The sequence below is a fragment of the Benincasa hispida genome, chromosome 3 (genome assembly GCF_027475165.1).
Source record: "Benincasa hispida cultivar pf3 chromosome 3, pf3_genome.v1.1, whole genome shotgun sequence".
In the NCBI taxonomy this organism is placed as follows: domain Eukaryota; kingdom Viridiplantae; phylum Streptophyta; class Magnoliopsida; order Cucurbitales; family Cucurbitaceae; genus Benincasa; species Benincasa hispida.
The window spans coordinates 17683588-17698268 of NC_143480.1; the positions used below are offsets into that span (position 1 = coordinate 17683588).

The following is a 14681-nucleotide window of genomic DNA, read 5'->3' on the forward strand; positions in this document are numbered from 1 at the left end:
TCGGATTTCTTTTTCCTGTCACGCTGCATTTGTTGGGATGGGACGGTTGGATTTTCAGATTTGGGCTCAGTTTTTTCAGCCCACTTATGTCTTTCCATTGTTTCGTTGGGCCTTTTTCTTTTTGCGACGGCCCATTTCAAAATTAGAAAAGGCCCAACGAAACAATGAAAAGGCCCATTTCACAATTTTCTTTAATAAATAAAACACAAGAGTGGGAAAGATATAAATTTTCAGGGGTCAATTATTAACTTATGAGTTAATACTGACTTTAATCTCATGTCACAGATATTTAAGGTCATTCCTTCATTTGAAAAATATTCTTTATGTGTCGATGTTGCGTGGATCTCTTCGTCTTCCCCGATCAGTTTAGACGCTACAATTCGAAATTCTCTTGGTGATATTGTTGCTATGTTTGTTCAAAATATCGAATCGATTTGTTCTCTTCCTGCATAATAAATCATTGTAGTGATTAAGGATTGAAATTAGCAATTTCCCTCCAAATTTCTCATCTTATTGTGGAATCAGACTATCTCCAACATTCAATCTCTTCGATAGAAAGCATATGACAGATTAATGAAATTGAATGTTGTATTGAGGAAGTCTCGAGGCTGAGTGCAAAATTTGAACCTATTTCCTTTAAATTCATCTATTGAGAATGTAATTCTATTGTTGATTGTCTTGCTAAGTACGCTACGAACAAATGTTTAGTTGAAATTTGGATGTTTTTCATCTCTTGTTTGTCGTCTTGTTGAAAAGGGCACTTAATTTTTGTTCGTCCTACCTATTTATAATATATATATATATATATATATATATATATATAAAAGGTCATAAGCCTTATTTTTTTATTATGGAAAAAAAAGAAAAGAAGAAACAAAACAAGAGAATAGGTAGCATCAATAATTATCCCAATCTCCTAAGAGCTAAGAGAGATGAAAATTATAATAAATTATGATTATTCCTGATGGATAATCTATATATCTCTCCCTAATAAAAAAAGAAATATTTTTCCAACATCATCGTAACTCAATTAATATAAAGTATAAACGATTTATTAAAAGGTCAAAGGTCTGAATATCCCACTCCACATAATATTGAACTAAAAAAATATTTTAGACTCATCTTTTTACGAGAGATGACTAAATTCAAAGGAAAAATAGAACAGAAACCAAAACTATAGTTTTCTCTCTTAATAAAATAGATGAAAGAGATGTTACTTATAAGTAATAAAATAGCATTGAATTCCGAATTTTAGAAAATAATAGATTAGATTTTCCCATTGATGAAAATAATAATAATTAGTTATTTATAAGAATTAAAATATCAATAATGATATTGAAATAAATTTTACTACATATTAATGGATATATCAATAAAATATCGATAACGACATATGCATGTAAATCAATTAATCTATAAAATATTTAAAATTGATAAGCAAGTTCGTTTCGCTCTCTAACTAATTTATAGATCTTACCATTAGTATTTATATTTATATGAGTAATTAATTGATGATATATATATTTTTAAAATTTTCTATAGATATTTATAAGGAATACAGAAGATAGATGTTGAATTGTCCAATTTAGAGGAAAATTTTTAATGATTTGAGTGAATCATATAATTTTGGAAGGAAGCAATAAAGTCTAGTATGAGTTGTAGTTGTAGACCCAAATGAACAAAATGGAATAAGTTGTCCAATTAGAGCAACCTTGTGGGTGTGTGTTTTGGCAAAATTTCCACAAAAAACAGAGTGCCTTACTTCTGTGGTTAGCTTTAAAATAATAATAATAAATAAATAAAAATAAAAATATTTATGTGGCTAAATGTATAATCTGAGGCTGCTCCTTTGTCAAGTCTTGAAATAATTTCAAAAAATCCAAGAATTATTTTTTTAAACTGTCATTTTCATATGCAGCTTGTTATTATCCCATTGTTTAAAGAAAATTGCAAACATGTTTATTTATTCAAAATGTCATGGAGATTAACATTTAACTTATAAGAGATTCTCCATATTTTAGGTTTGGTTTGGTAATGATTTTGTTTTTAGTTTTTTAATATGAACACATTTTCTCTTATTTTTTTTATAATCATTTATATGTTTCTTAAATATAGTTGAATTCTTAATCAAATTTTAAAAACACAAATTTTTAAAAAATACTTTTTTAGTTTTGAAAATTTGACTTAATTTTTGTAAATATTATAAAAAGTAGATGGTAAATAATTTTCTCTTAAAAAAAATAAGGATACGAAATATTTATAGACTTAATTTTTAATAATAAGTTTTAACGAAATTTCATTTTTCTCTCTTTTTTTGAGAAAAAACAAATTTCAATTTCTATAACTTATAACTTCCTCAAATATCTATAATTAGTAAGATTAAGGATTTCATTTAGATATTTTGTTTTTTTTTTCTTTCCTCTTAATTTTGAGACATAGTAGAAGCTTGATTAGTTGGCCTAAGAAATCTAGACTCCGAAGGTCCAAGTTGTCGTTGTAGGACAACCAATAAATAAAATATGAAGAAAAAGAAAAAATTTCGACAACATTTATGTTGGTCCATCCTTACAAAATGTTCTATTATAATTTGAGTAAATTCTTTTTTTTTTTTTTCCTTTTAGTAAATATTGCATAAAAAAATATATTTTGAGATACACTCAAATATTAATCAAATATTAACATTGATATCGACTATTAGATTTCAATTTTTCTGTTATAGATTGACCTTTATGGGGTGTTTGAGGCTAGTGATGTATTTATATTTATATAAATATAAATAAAACTAAAGTTAAAAACAATTAATTTTCCTAAAAAATTTATTAAAGATTAATTATTTATATATTTGTATGTGTATTTATATTTGAGAAAATTAAATATAGAATTAATTTTTTAAAACTGATTTTTAAGTTTGATAAAAGAGAGAGAGATATTTAGGAAAATATTTATGCATGAAATAGAAATGGAAGGTTTAAAAAAAAAAATCCTCCAAAAGACCAAAGTGAGTTTAATTTAGCGCTAATTAGCATAAATTTTCATCCTAGAGATGTGAGGTTTGATCTTTATCTTCACAATTATTGTACTAAAAAAAATTGTGAGAAGATGATCTAAAATCTAAATTTTACTATATTTGTAAATTTATTTACATTGTATTATATTTATTAGTAAAAGTTGAATTTCTAGAAATAACAGGACAGAAGAAGAAAAGAAGAGTTTGAACGTATAGATATGGATGTGGATGGCCGACGCGACGCCGATGGGGTTTGATTCTAGAATAAGGATAAGAAGATAAAGCCTCTCATCTCCAAGTGTCGGTGACTCATTCAATAATCATAAATAACCAAAGTGATGGATTCCAATTTAGAACAATCCAAAATCAAATTTGAAAATCCTATGGCTCATTTTTTTCCGCCAAACTGGCCGGAGGGGGAGGCGGAGGCGGCGGCCCCACCGTAAGCTCCTCCGAACTCATGGCAACTATTTTCTTCCATAAATCACTGTGTTCCGACGTGGAGGGTGGAGCCCACTACTGCTCTACTCCTAGTCCTATTGTTTGATTCCAAAGCATGGAGCCTTTAAAGTTGACTTTTTTAGGTCAATTGTGTATTGTGTATTTGACAAGAACACCGGCCTGTCCACATGGCTTGATTTGATTGGTCATTGGATTTTTCATTTTCCGTAACCAAATCAAATCATCTAATCTTACTCGTCATTTGCTTTTCCTGTTTGGCCTACATTATTAATTCTGTGCTACTCTATCTCTTCTACTTCTATCTTAGACAGCCATTCAATTTTCAGCCTAATTTATCTACTTTCTTTTGAGATAAATTAATTGATTTTAAATCAGGTTAGAAATTACAAATGTACCAGATTGTTTAATTGAAAAAACTAACTTATTTTATTATTAATTAATTAATTAATATTTTTAAAGTCTAATTACTAATTTTAATAAATAATTTATGATGTTAATATATATTATCAGTAAAAAATAATTTAAGCAAATATAATTATGGTTATTCATATTCTTTTAAAAAATATTATAGTTTTTTCATAGTAATAGAATAAATTATTATATTAGCATTATTATTAATAAAATTAATTATATATGTCAATTACAGATTTAATTTAAACATATTTATAAAAATTAAATAAATTAATCAATATCAACAAAGAAGAAAAAGAAATAAAATGAAAAGATAAAAAGTAAGAGAGAGAAAGAAAAATCTCTATTTAGGTGGTTATGAAAAATCTTATGTTGTTAACCTAAGCTTAGAATGATTGAGAATTTTTTTTAGAATAGATGATATTATGTTGCCGACATGAGCTTAGAATGATCGAGAATTTTTTTTTTAGAATAGATGATATTATTAAAACATAAATGTATAAAACCCCAAAACACCGAGAAGAAAGCCAGAGAAGAGAAACCAAAACTCACAACTAGGATAACAACAAAACAGAGATCAAATGCAAATTCAAAAGGAAGAAAAGCAACCGTAAACATATTAGATAAGACCAAGATGATCGAGAAATTTGAAAAATGTATTAAATCTAAAATTATTTTTGATCTATAACAGTTGTATGATTTTAAAACATTAGATCTATAACCGTCGAATGATTATAAGACTATAATCATTAAGAATCTATAACATTAAAACTGTCACAAAATTACAGAAAGAAGTCATTCGAACTTTCACAGTGGACATGCTCGCCTCTGATGAATGACGGTTTCATATATAAGGGACTCTGCGTCCCTTTTCTTGTTGTTTACTTTATATTGTTTAATGTGCTTATATAATCAGTATTATACAATAATAAATCATTTATAAAATCGAAAATAACTGTATAGGTTGATCAAGTCATAAAATCGAAAACCAATGCTCTTAAAATTATATAAAGATCAAATTAACAAGTCTCAGAAGAATTAAATTAAAATAATTCTGAAACGTTATTATAATAAGGTTCATAAACTAAGCTATGATTCAGGGAACTTAGCCTTAAAAATGTGAACTTTAACGCAAGCATTTTACGGGGGGTGGGAAAGAAGAGAAAAACTGTGTGCTTAAACAATTGAAAGATTTCCTGAAACCGAAGTATGAACGTGAACTTGTTCATTTTTGTCCCCAGCTTTGGATTTCAATTTCAATTTATATTCCAGCAAACAGGAATTAACTTTTTTTTAAAATCCCAATTTCAATCTATGAACCTAATATTCTGTCTTATCTTTTTTAGAGAAAAAAAAAAAAAAACACAACATCAGACAAAGCAAATTTTTTAAGAAAATATTGTCTGCTAATCAGTTTGCTTAATGGGTTTCTTTTCAGAGTTGTCTTTCAAAATTGGAAGATTCCTTTTTTTTTACCCATTTGTTCTGTCCTCAACTTTTTTGGTAAGGGAAATGGGGGACTCTATCTTCTAATTTCCTAATTTAATGATTGATTAACAAAGATTATTAATGATAAGAGAGAATAATTTGTCCTGTTTCTCCTCTAAATTTCTTCTGATTTCTGACACGGTTGAGAATTTTATATGTAGATGAAAATATAACAAGATGTGGATCAAACAGAGAATTTTTTTAATCATGATTGATTATCCGTTTATCTGTTTAATCAGATAAGCAAAGCAAAGAAAAAAAGCAGAGAAAGAACTGAATGTTGTTTTTGAGTTTTTTTATTTTATTTCGTTGAAATCGGAACTGTACACGGCCAAGAAAAACACAGATAACCAAAGGAAAACTAGGAAAAGATATATGAATTTTCCTCTGATTTTTACTTGGTGATTTTGATTTTTCGAGAACTAGAATTTTCTTCTTGAAGATCTGGAAGTAAATCTCCCTCGTTTTCAAGGTAATCAAGGGAATGGTCACTAGTTCAGTTCCAGTGAGTTGCAGAAAAGCTTCGATCCCTCCGCCCTCCATGGATCATCAACATCCTAGTAAGTCTCTCAAATCATTCGCGCCGGTTCGATTATTTCGTTATATGTACAAATCAAAGCAGCGATTCCGATTCCGATTCCGGCGCTCTCTGATATGTAGCCCTAATTTTCGCTGATCACATATTTGCTTCAAGCTTTTCACAAACTCCGATCGTTTCAGTTTCGACTTCAATCACTCAGCGAGTCAACTCATTACCAGCACTGATCTGTCTCCCAATTCCGGCGAGTGTATCCAGTGAAACCAGAAGCCATCCGCACCGACGCCACAGGACGAAACCGACGGAGAAGCTTCCGATCGTAATCAGCGCGTTTCTCAGGATCGGACAGAGTGGAATACGCGGCGTGGATCTTCATGAAATCGGTGGCCGAGGAGTCTTTCCTGTCGACGGCCGCCACGTCCGGGTGACAAACTCTGGCAAGACGTCGGTACGCGGATTTGATCTCCTGAAAAGAAGCTCCGGAAGGGATTCCAAGGACCTCGTAAAGCGAAGTGCAGGAAGCCATTCTTTGAAGGTTAAGATACGGTGAGGCAGTGTCTTCTCTGGAGGCGTAGGCAGTGGAAGAAGCAGTGGCGGTGGAGGAGAAGGCCTGCGGTGGCCGGAATCTGACACGTGTAAATTCCCGGGGGGAGGATCGGAGCGGAAGAGGCGGAAGAGTAAGAGGAGAAGAGGCAGATAACATTTTTCGATTTGGGGATGGATATTTGGATGGAGAAGGAAGGAGCGAATGGGGATTATATAAAAGAAGGGTGGAGGAATGAGTGGGACCGGGGTTGGGTCAGAAATTTAACCATAGTTAAAAGTTGTCATTGTCTGGGTTAAATACAAAGCCCTTGGCTTTTAGGTGTGGGCCCACGCTACAAGATGGTGACTCAGCAATTGGCTTATCCAATTTTATTGCTTTTCCGTTCTTGTAGATGCAGGCTGTTAAAAGTCTTTAAAAAAATAATAAAAATAATAATTTAAAAACTTAAAATAAAAGAGAAGGTTCTAAAGGAGTGGATGTGAACGATGACGGTGTCGACTTCGAAGTCCATGTCGATTGAGCCTCTCTGTCTAATCGTTTTCTATGGAAAATCTTGGATTCATTTTCATTATAATTATTATGGAAAAATATTTTTTCCCTAAATTTTTTAGTCTAGCTTTTATTTGTTTTCCAAGTTTATAAAGTTTACATATTTAATCATTAAATTGATGTCGATTATAATTTTCTTAAATTTTAAAATATTATGATTTTTGTTTATGAGATTTGAGTTTTTGTTTTAAATAATATATTTCAATTGTTGAAGAAAGACGTTGATATTTATTAATTAGTTTAAATTAATTATGAGATGAAATTTTAATTTAGTTTTAAATGGAATGAAAAATAATGAAACTTAAGTAATTATAATTCGTTTAATTATTTTAAATTTCTTAAAATACATTGACAGTAAAGACGGAAAATGAGTTTTTAGTAAAAAATAAAAAATAAAAATAAATCTTAAAATCTATGGACTAAATTGAAACAAAATTCAAAACTTGATATTTTGAAACTTAAGAACCAAATAGAAATTAGATCCAAAATCTAGGAATCAAGGATGTATTTTCTCCTAATTATTATTTGGTCAAAATACTATTTTGGATTTTCATTGGGATTTCGTATTTATAAATGTTCAATTTTAGTTCATAACCTTTTACCAAAATTAATTAAATAATAATAATAATTTTCTTGTAAGAAAAATACGTGAATATGTTTTTAAAATTTATTGTTAAAATATTCATATACATTTTTCTTTTTTTGAGAAATTCATCAATAAATTTGTTAGAGTATATTCAAGATTTCATAGGAGTACATGGATTAAAATTAGACCATTTGAAAGTGCATGACTTAAAATTGAATGAATAATCAAATTAATATTTGTAATCTATAATTTTAGTATATATGAAAAAATAATTACAAATATTTTCTTTTTAAAATAGGATTGGATAGGGATAATATCTCGCTTTCTTTTAAAAGATATGTGCTTGAAGTTTGAGTTCAAAGTTCTATAATAAATAGCAGCTCTTTCTTTTGGCTAATGGAGCAAGAGAAATGCGAGAAAGTAAAGAGTAGAAAAGATTAAAAATTTTGTGTTGAGGGTGTTGATTAGAGAGATATTTATAATAAAATTTTAGATCTTGAAGTTTAATACAAATTAAGTCATTAAAATTAAAAACCTAATATCTAAAAAAACATATTTACATATTATTAAGGTGCTAGCCCAACAGAGCTCCTTCTAATGGCAAAATCAAATTCAATGAGGATTTGGTTCATCCCACACGTACACGCCATGGGCATCCTGCTTTTTTATGTTATATAGACTTGTATGTAACTATTGAGAGTGAGGATATTATACATAACGTCACTATTCCACCAAAAAGTTTACTTTTAGTTCAAAACGATCAATATGTAGAATCAGAACAAGTGATTGCCGAGATTCGCGCGGGAACATACACTCTTAATTTAAAAGAGAGGGTTCGAAAACACTAATTGATATAACTTTATTTCTTAGATGTTGGAGGTTCGATTCTTATCTCTGTAATTATTGTATTAAAAAACCCACTTAAAAATTATGTGAAAGGATAAAATAATTAAATTAGGAGTGGACAACTCATATCTAATTTTTTTAGTATATGTAGAGTAATGTATGTATTTTATGTCAATTAAATTAAAGGTTATATTTACTTTAGTTTAAAATTTTAAATAGAGTCGAAGGAAAATCTATATTAAACATTTAACATATTCAGTATAATGACAGTGACATTTTAAAAGTTTGTTACTCTTAAAAAATGTGTAATTCTCTTCTCTTTTATTTTCTTAATTGCGACAAATATATATATTTTTTTAATTTTGACAAAAGATAAATTATTAAAAAAAATAACGTAACGTTTAGACTAATTATCTTTTAAATGCTCTTGATTTTTTGTTTTTTTTTTAAAAAAATTACTTTTCGTTATCTAAATTATTCAAATAATTTATACTAAAAACATATTTTTTTTGCACAAATTATTGAAATCATGTCCAGATCCGATGGCTCCTTTTATAGAGCATTTGCGGGCTAGTTGGCTCTCCACTTCTAAGGGAGGGGAATTAGAGGTAAGCTTCCCACTAGGCCACTATTATACAAAAAGTGTACGAGGTGATGAGTTAACTACTTTAGGTCAAAATGGAGATTATTGGAGGAATCTTAAATAACAAAGGAAAGTAGAGTAAATATCGAGAAAGAAATATTTAAGGTCTGTTTGGTAACCATTTTATTTTTTATTTTTGTTTTTAAAATTAAGCTTATGAACACTATTTTCACTTCCAAATTTCTTCATTTGTTGTTTGTTGTTCACCAATAAAATTTGGCTAAGAATTCAACTATTGTACTTACGAAAAATGAAGAAATATAAATGAAATATGCTTATTTTTTAAAAAATAAAAAATAAAAAACCAAATAGTTATCAAACATAGTCTAAGTAATTAGGCTAAGCACGAAAATCTAATCTTTTTTAAGGAGATTCACGCATTCTAAGGTATGTATTAAATTTTTTTATATCAACTGTTGGTGCTACAAATATTTTTTAGTTTATCCCCTCCAAAATACAACATCTCAAATCAGAATGTTGTGTAGCTCAAATCACTCTCACTAAAATGTTGAGCTCAAAACTCAACAAAGAAGAACATCATTTCTTTGACCACTTGTTCATAAAAGAATTAAAGGAATAAAATTAATAGGAGAGAGAAATATGTTTTTGCATATCGTTATGTGTATAGAAAGATAAGTGTGATATTTATACGCTACTTTGAATCTATAATATTTATTACAAAAGAAGGTAATTAATGGAAAATTTTTAGCCTTTATTACGTTATCATTACTACATAGATTTATTATATATCTTCCTTATTATTTTATGAAAATAGAAAATCATATATTGTTTAACAAGAAGAATATAATCTAAGATAAATTGATACAATTATTAGTTTAGAATTTAAATTGATACAACACTAAAAGTTTCTATAAATTGATATTTGTCTTTTTTTTTTTCTTTAGAAAAAAAAGTTAAAGTCTATGTAGTTTATAATTTGTGACATTGATAAATATATAAGTATAACCTAGAAATAAGCAAATCTTGGCATGCATGTAACATAAATTCATTTTTATTATAAATATTATAGAAAATAAATGTCCATTAGATGTTTATGTTTAATGTCCACAACCATGTGTCATGCCCCCATTTTCTAAAATATTATCTATGTATCTTGTAAATACTCATTCTTAATATCCATGTAATCCACCTCCTACTTGTCAAATTACTTATAAATATTGGCATTTTGTGGGTTTTGAAAAGCATACAGGACAAATTCCAAAAAAATTCGAGGAAGTGGGAAAATTTGAGAATTTTCTCATTTTTTATTTTGTTAATTTATTTTATTTATTATATTATATTATATTTGTTTTAATATTATATTTTATTCCCATCCGTATTCCTATTGTGCTTCTCAAATTGACAACACGTTATCAATATGAGCTCCTCTCATTTTTTCCGCTAAAGGTAGGTCCTAAAAGTATGTTGGTTTTTTTCCTTTTCGTTATAATTAATAAATTTAATGTTATTTTGCATATTCAATATCTATTAAATTTCTAACATAAGTACAATATTTTATGATATTAAATTTCTAACATAAGTACAATATTTTATGATAGTGCTATCATGACAAATCTCACAAAATTAGAATTTTTCGCCCTTGATATTAACGGAAATACTTATTTGTCATGGGTACTTGATGTCGAAATCCATTTGAATGCTATGTGGGGAGACTATTAAAGAAAGAAATACGACATCTAGTCAAAACAAAGCAAAAGCTATGATTTTCCTACATCATCATCTCCACGAGGGATTGAAAATTGAGTATCTGACAATAAAAAATTCTCGTATCTTGTGAAAATTTTTGAAAGACTTCCTAAATCTCGTTTTGAATGGATGCATTTGAGGCTATAAGATTTCAAATTAGTAAATGATTACAACTCCATATTATTTAAAATTAGTTCGAAATTGTTGTTATGCGAAGAAAAAATTACTGATGTTGATATGTTAGAGAAGACATTTTATACATTTCATGTCTCGAATATGCTCTTGCAGCAACAATATCGAGAGAAAGGTTTAAAATAATATTATAAATTAATTTCATATCTTCTTGTGGCCGAATAAAATAACGAGCTATTGATGAAAAATTATGAATCTCGACCAACTGGAACGACACCATTCCTTGAAGTGAATGCTGTGAATGTTAATAATCGTAGTCGAGGTCGTGATCGTGGTCGTGGTCGTGGTTGAGGTCATGACCGTGATAGAGGAAGAAATAATTATTATTTTCGTGGTGGTCGCTCTAATTATTCAAATTTCAAATGAACTATGCAAAACGATGATCACAAAGGGAAATTTCATAAGATAAGATTTCAAATAGTGTTGAAAATAAATGGTTATGATGTGGAATGAATAGGCATTAGTCACATACATGACGTATGTCAAAACACTTAGTTAACCTCTATGAAGCCTCCTTGAAGGAAAAAAGGAAAATGTGGAAGAAAATTTTATATATTGGGATATGATCTATTAGACCCTTCCCATATAAAAATTTTGGATGTGGCAGACTTCTTTAAATCTCCTGAAGAGAATATTGGCGTAATTTGATGAAACATCAAGTGTTTCTTTTGATTTTGAGAATATTTAGATTTAATATTGTTGTTGTTATATATATATATATATATTTGTGTTTTTTTTAGTAACTTTTGTATACTTTAAGAGTTGTTTTTCTTATTATAATTATTTTCTTTTAATGAAAAAACCTGAGTCATTTTTATATGTTGGGTGACTAAAAATCAATAAGAATATCTATGTCGGGCAGACAGTACAACTACACATACACTACTTACAAGTAAAAAAATAAAAAGTATTTTTCCCAACTAACAATGTTGGAAGCAAAAGTTAATACGATATCATATTCTGCAAACCTGATCAAATGTTTTAGAAAAGTAAATATTATTTTGCCTAGAGGGACAAAATTTACAATTGACAATGAATTGTTCTTTAGTCAATCAAAGATAAATCTTCTAAGTTTTAAAGATATACATTGCAATAGTTGTCATATTGAGAAGAATAATGTGGAATATCTATATATCATATCCACTGTCTCAAATAAAAAACGTATATTGGAAGAGTTGTCTACTTTATCTTCAAAATTATATTATATTTATATACGAGTAATTGAAACATATGCAATAATGAACCTAAAATTTATGAATCTAGACATATTTACAATTGGGCATGATCAATTGGGTCATCCATGTCCTATAATGATGAGGAGAATTATTGAGAATTCAAATGGACATCCATTGAAGAGCCAGAAGATTCTTCAATCTAATGAACTATTATGTGATGCTTGCTCTAAATGAAAATTGATAATTGGACCATCACCAGTTAAAGTAGGGACTGGATCACCTGCATTTTTAGAACGAATTCATTGTGATATATGTGGACCTATTAACCCACCAAATGTACTATTTAGATATTTTTTTTGTATTAATAGATGCATAGATGGTCACAATGTGCTTATTATCAAGTTGAAATTCTGCATTTGCAAGATTACTTGCTTAAATAATCAAGCTAAGAGCACAATTTCCTGATTATACAATTAAGACCGTTCGTCTTGATAATGTTGGTATATTTACATCCCAAACTTTTGATAATTATTATATGTCAATTGAGATAAGTGTTGAACATCCTATAACTTATGTTCATATACAAAATGGTTTAGCATAATCATTTATAAAACGTTTGCAATTAATTGCAATACATTACTTATGAGAGCTGAGTTTTCTTCATCTGTATAGGGACACACTATTTTGCATGTAACGTCATTTGTACGCATTAGGCTAGTGCTTATCATAAATACTCGTCATTACAATTAGCTTATGGTCATGAGCCAAATATTTTCCATTTGAGAATTTTTGGATGTGCAGTATATGTTCTAATTGCTCCACTAGAATGCATTAACATGAGTCCTCAAAGGAGGTTAGGAATATATGTTGGATATGATTCTCCATCAATTATTAAATATCTTGACCTTGACAAGTGATGTATTTACTGCGCGATTTGTTGTCATTTTAATGAGACAAATTTTCCAATATTAGGGGAAGAATTAAGAAATTAGAATAAGAAATTACATGGAATGCATCGTTATTGTCTCATTTAGATCCCCATACAGATAATTGTGAACTTGAAGTTTAGAAAATAATTCATTTGCAAAATATAACAAATCAATTATCAGATGCAAAGAAAGCAACTAAGTCACATATATCAGCTGCAAATGTTCGATAAAAAATTGATATCCCAACACAACAAGTTATCATTAATGAGTCTGGAACACGCCAGAGCGTGGTAGACCTGTGGGTTCCAAAGATAAAAATCATCGAAAATGAAAAATAATTAATTGTAAAAAAGACTTGGTTGAGGATATAAATACTCATGAAAAAAAAAATCCTCGACATGACTAGTGAGGAAGGTGAAATACCTAAAAATAATAATGAGATTTCAATAAACTATGTCATGATAGAAAAAAGATGGAATCAAACTAATTAAATTATTGACAACATTTTTGCGTATAATGTTCATCTTGATATTATATCTGAAAATGAGAACCCTGATCCAAAATCCATTGAAGAATGTCAACATAGAAAAGATTGGCTTCAGTGGAAAGAACTAATCGAGCCAAAATTAAACTCATTTTCAAAATGTCAGGTTTTTGGACCAGTAATCCAAACACCAGAATGTGTTAAATCTGTGGGATACAAATGAGCATTTGTAAGGGGAAAAAATAAAAATAATGAGGTCACAAGATATAAAGCAAGACTAGTTGCAAAAGGTTTTTCATAAGGTCAAGGTTTTTCACAAAGACCTTATATTAATTTTGAGGAGACGTATTTATTTGGCTTGATTGTGTATGAAAGTCTGAATATGCATCTTATGAATGTAGTCACAACATATTTATATGGATCTCTTGATATTGATATTTATATGAAAATCCTAGAAGGATTTAAGATAACCAGAAACATATACATCAAATTCCCAGAAATGGATTCAATAAAGTTACAGAGATCACTATATGAATTGAAACAATCAGAACGGATGTGGTACAATCGTCTGAGTGGATATTTATTGAAAGAAGGATATAAAAATAATCCAATATGTTCATCTGATTTTATAAACAAATCACAACCAGGATTTACTATTATAAGTTGATGGCTTGAATATAATTGGAATTCCTGAAGATCTTTCAAAGGCAATAGAATATTTTAAGCAAGAATTTGAGATGAAAGATCTCGGAAGAATAAAATTTTGCTTTGTTTTGCAAATTAAGCATTTAGCAGATGAAATATTTATCCACCAATCAACTTATACATAAAAAAATTTGAAAATATTTTATATAGACAAAGCACATCCATTAAATATTTCAATGGAAGTCCATTCATTGGATATAAAGAAAGATATATTTCGACCTCAAAAAGATAATGAAGAAGTTCTGAAGTATCATATCTTAGCAATTGGTGCGTATCTTGCTAATAATACAAGACCAGATATTGCATTTTCAGTAAAGTTATTAACAAGATATAATTATTTTCCGACAAAAAGACATTGGAACAGAATCAAGCATATACTTCGTTATCTCCGAGAAACGATTGATATGAGTTT

General features: G+C 28.7%; 1 protein-coding gene across 1 annotated transcript; it reads right to left on the reverse strand.

Moving 5' to 3' along the window:
* Window positions 1–5638: 5638 nt before the first annotated feature.
* LOC120074699 (chaperone protein dnaJ 11, chloroplastic-like) lies at window positions 5639–6891 on the reverse strand. Its single transcript, XM_039027913.2, has one exon. The coding sequence runs from the start codon at window positions 6607–6609 to the stop codon at window positions 6121–6123; it is 489 nt and encodes a 162-aa protein (XP_038883841.1). The 5' UTR covers window positions 6610–6891; the 3' UTR covers window positions 5639–6120.
* Between the last annotated feature and the right edge of the window lie 7790 nt (window positions 6892–14681).

Bases quoted from the DNA above. Each gene is read 5' to 3' on its own strand.
- LOC120074699 (XM_039027913.2), bottom strand. From the start codon at position 6,609: ATGTTATCTGCCTCTTCTCCTCTTACTCTTCCGCCTCTTCCGCTCCGA.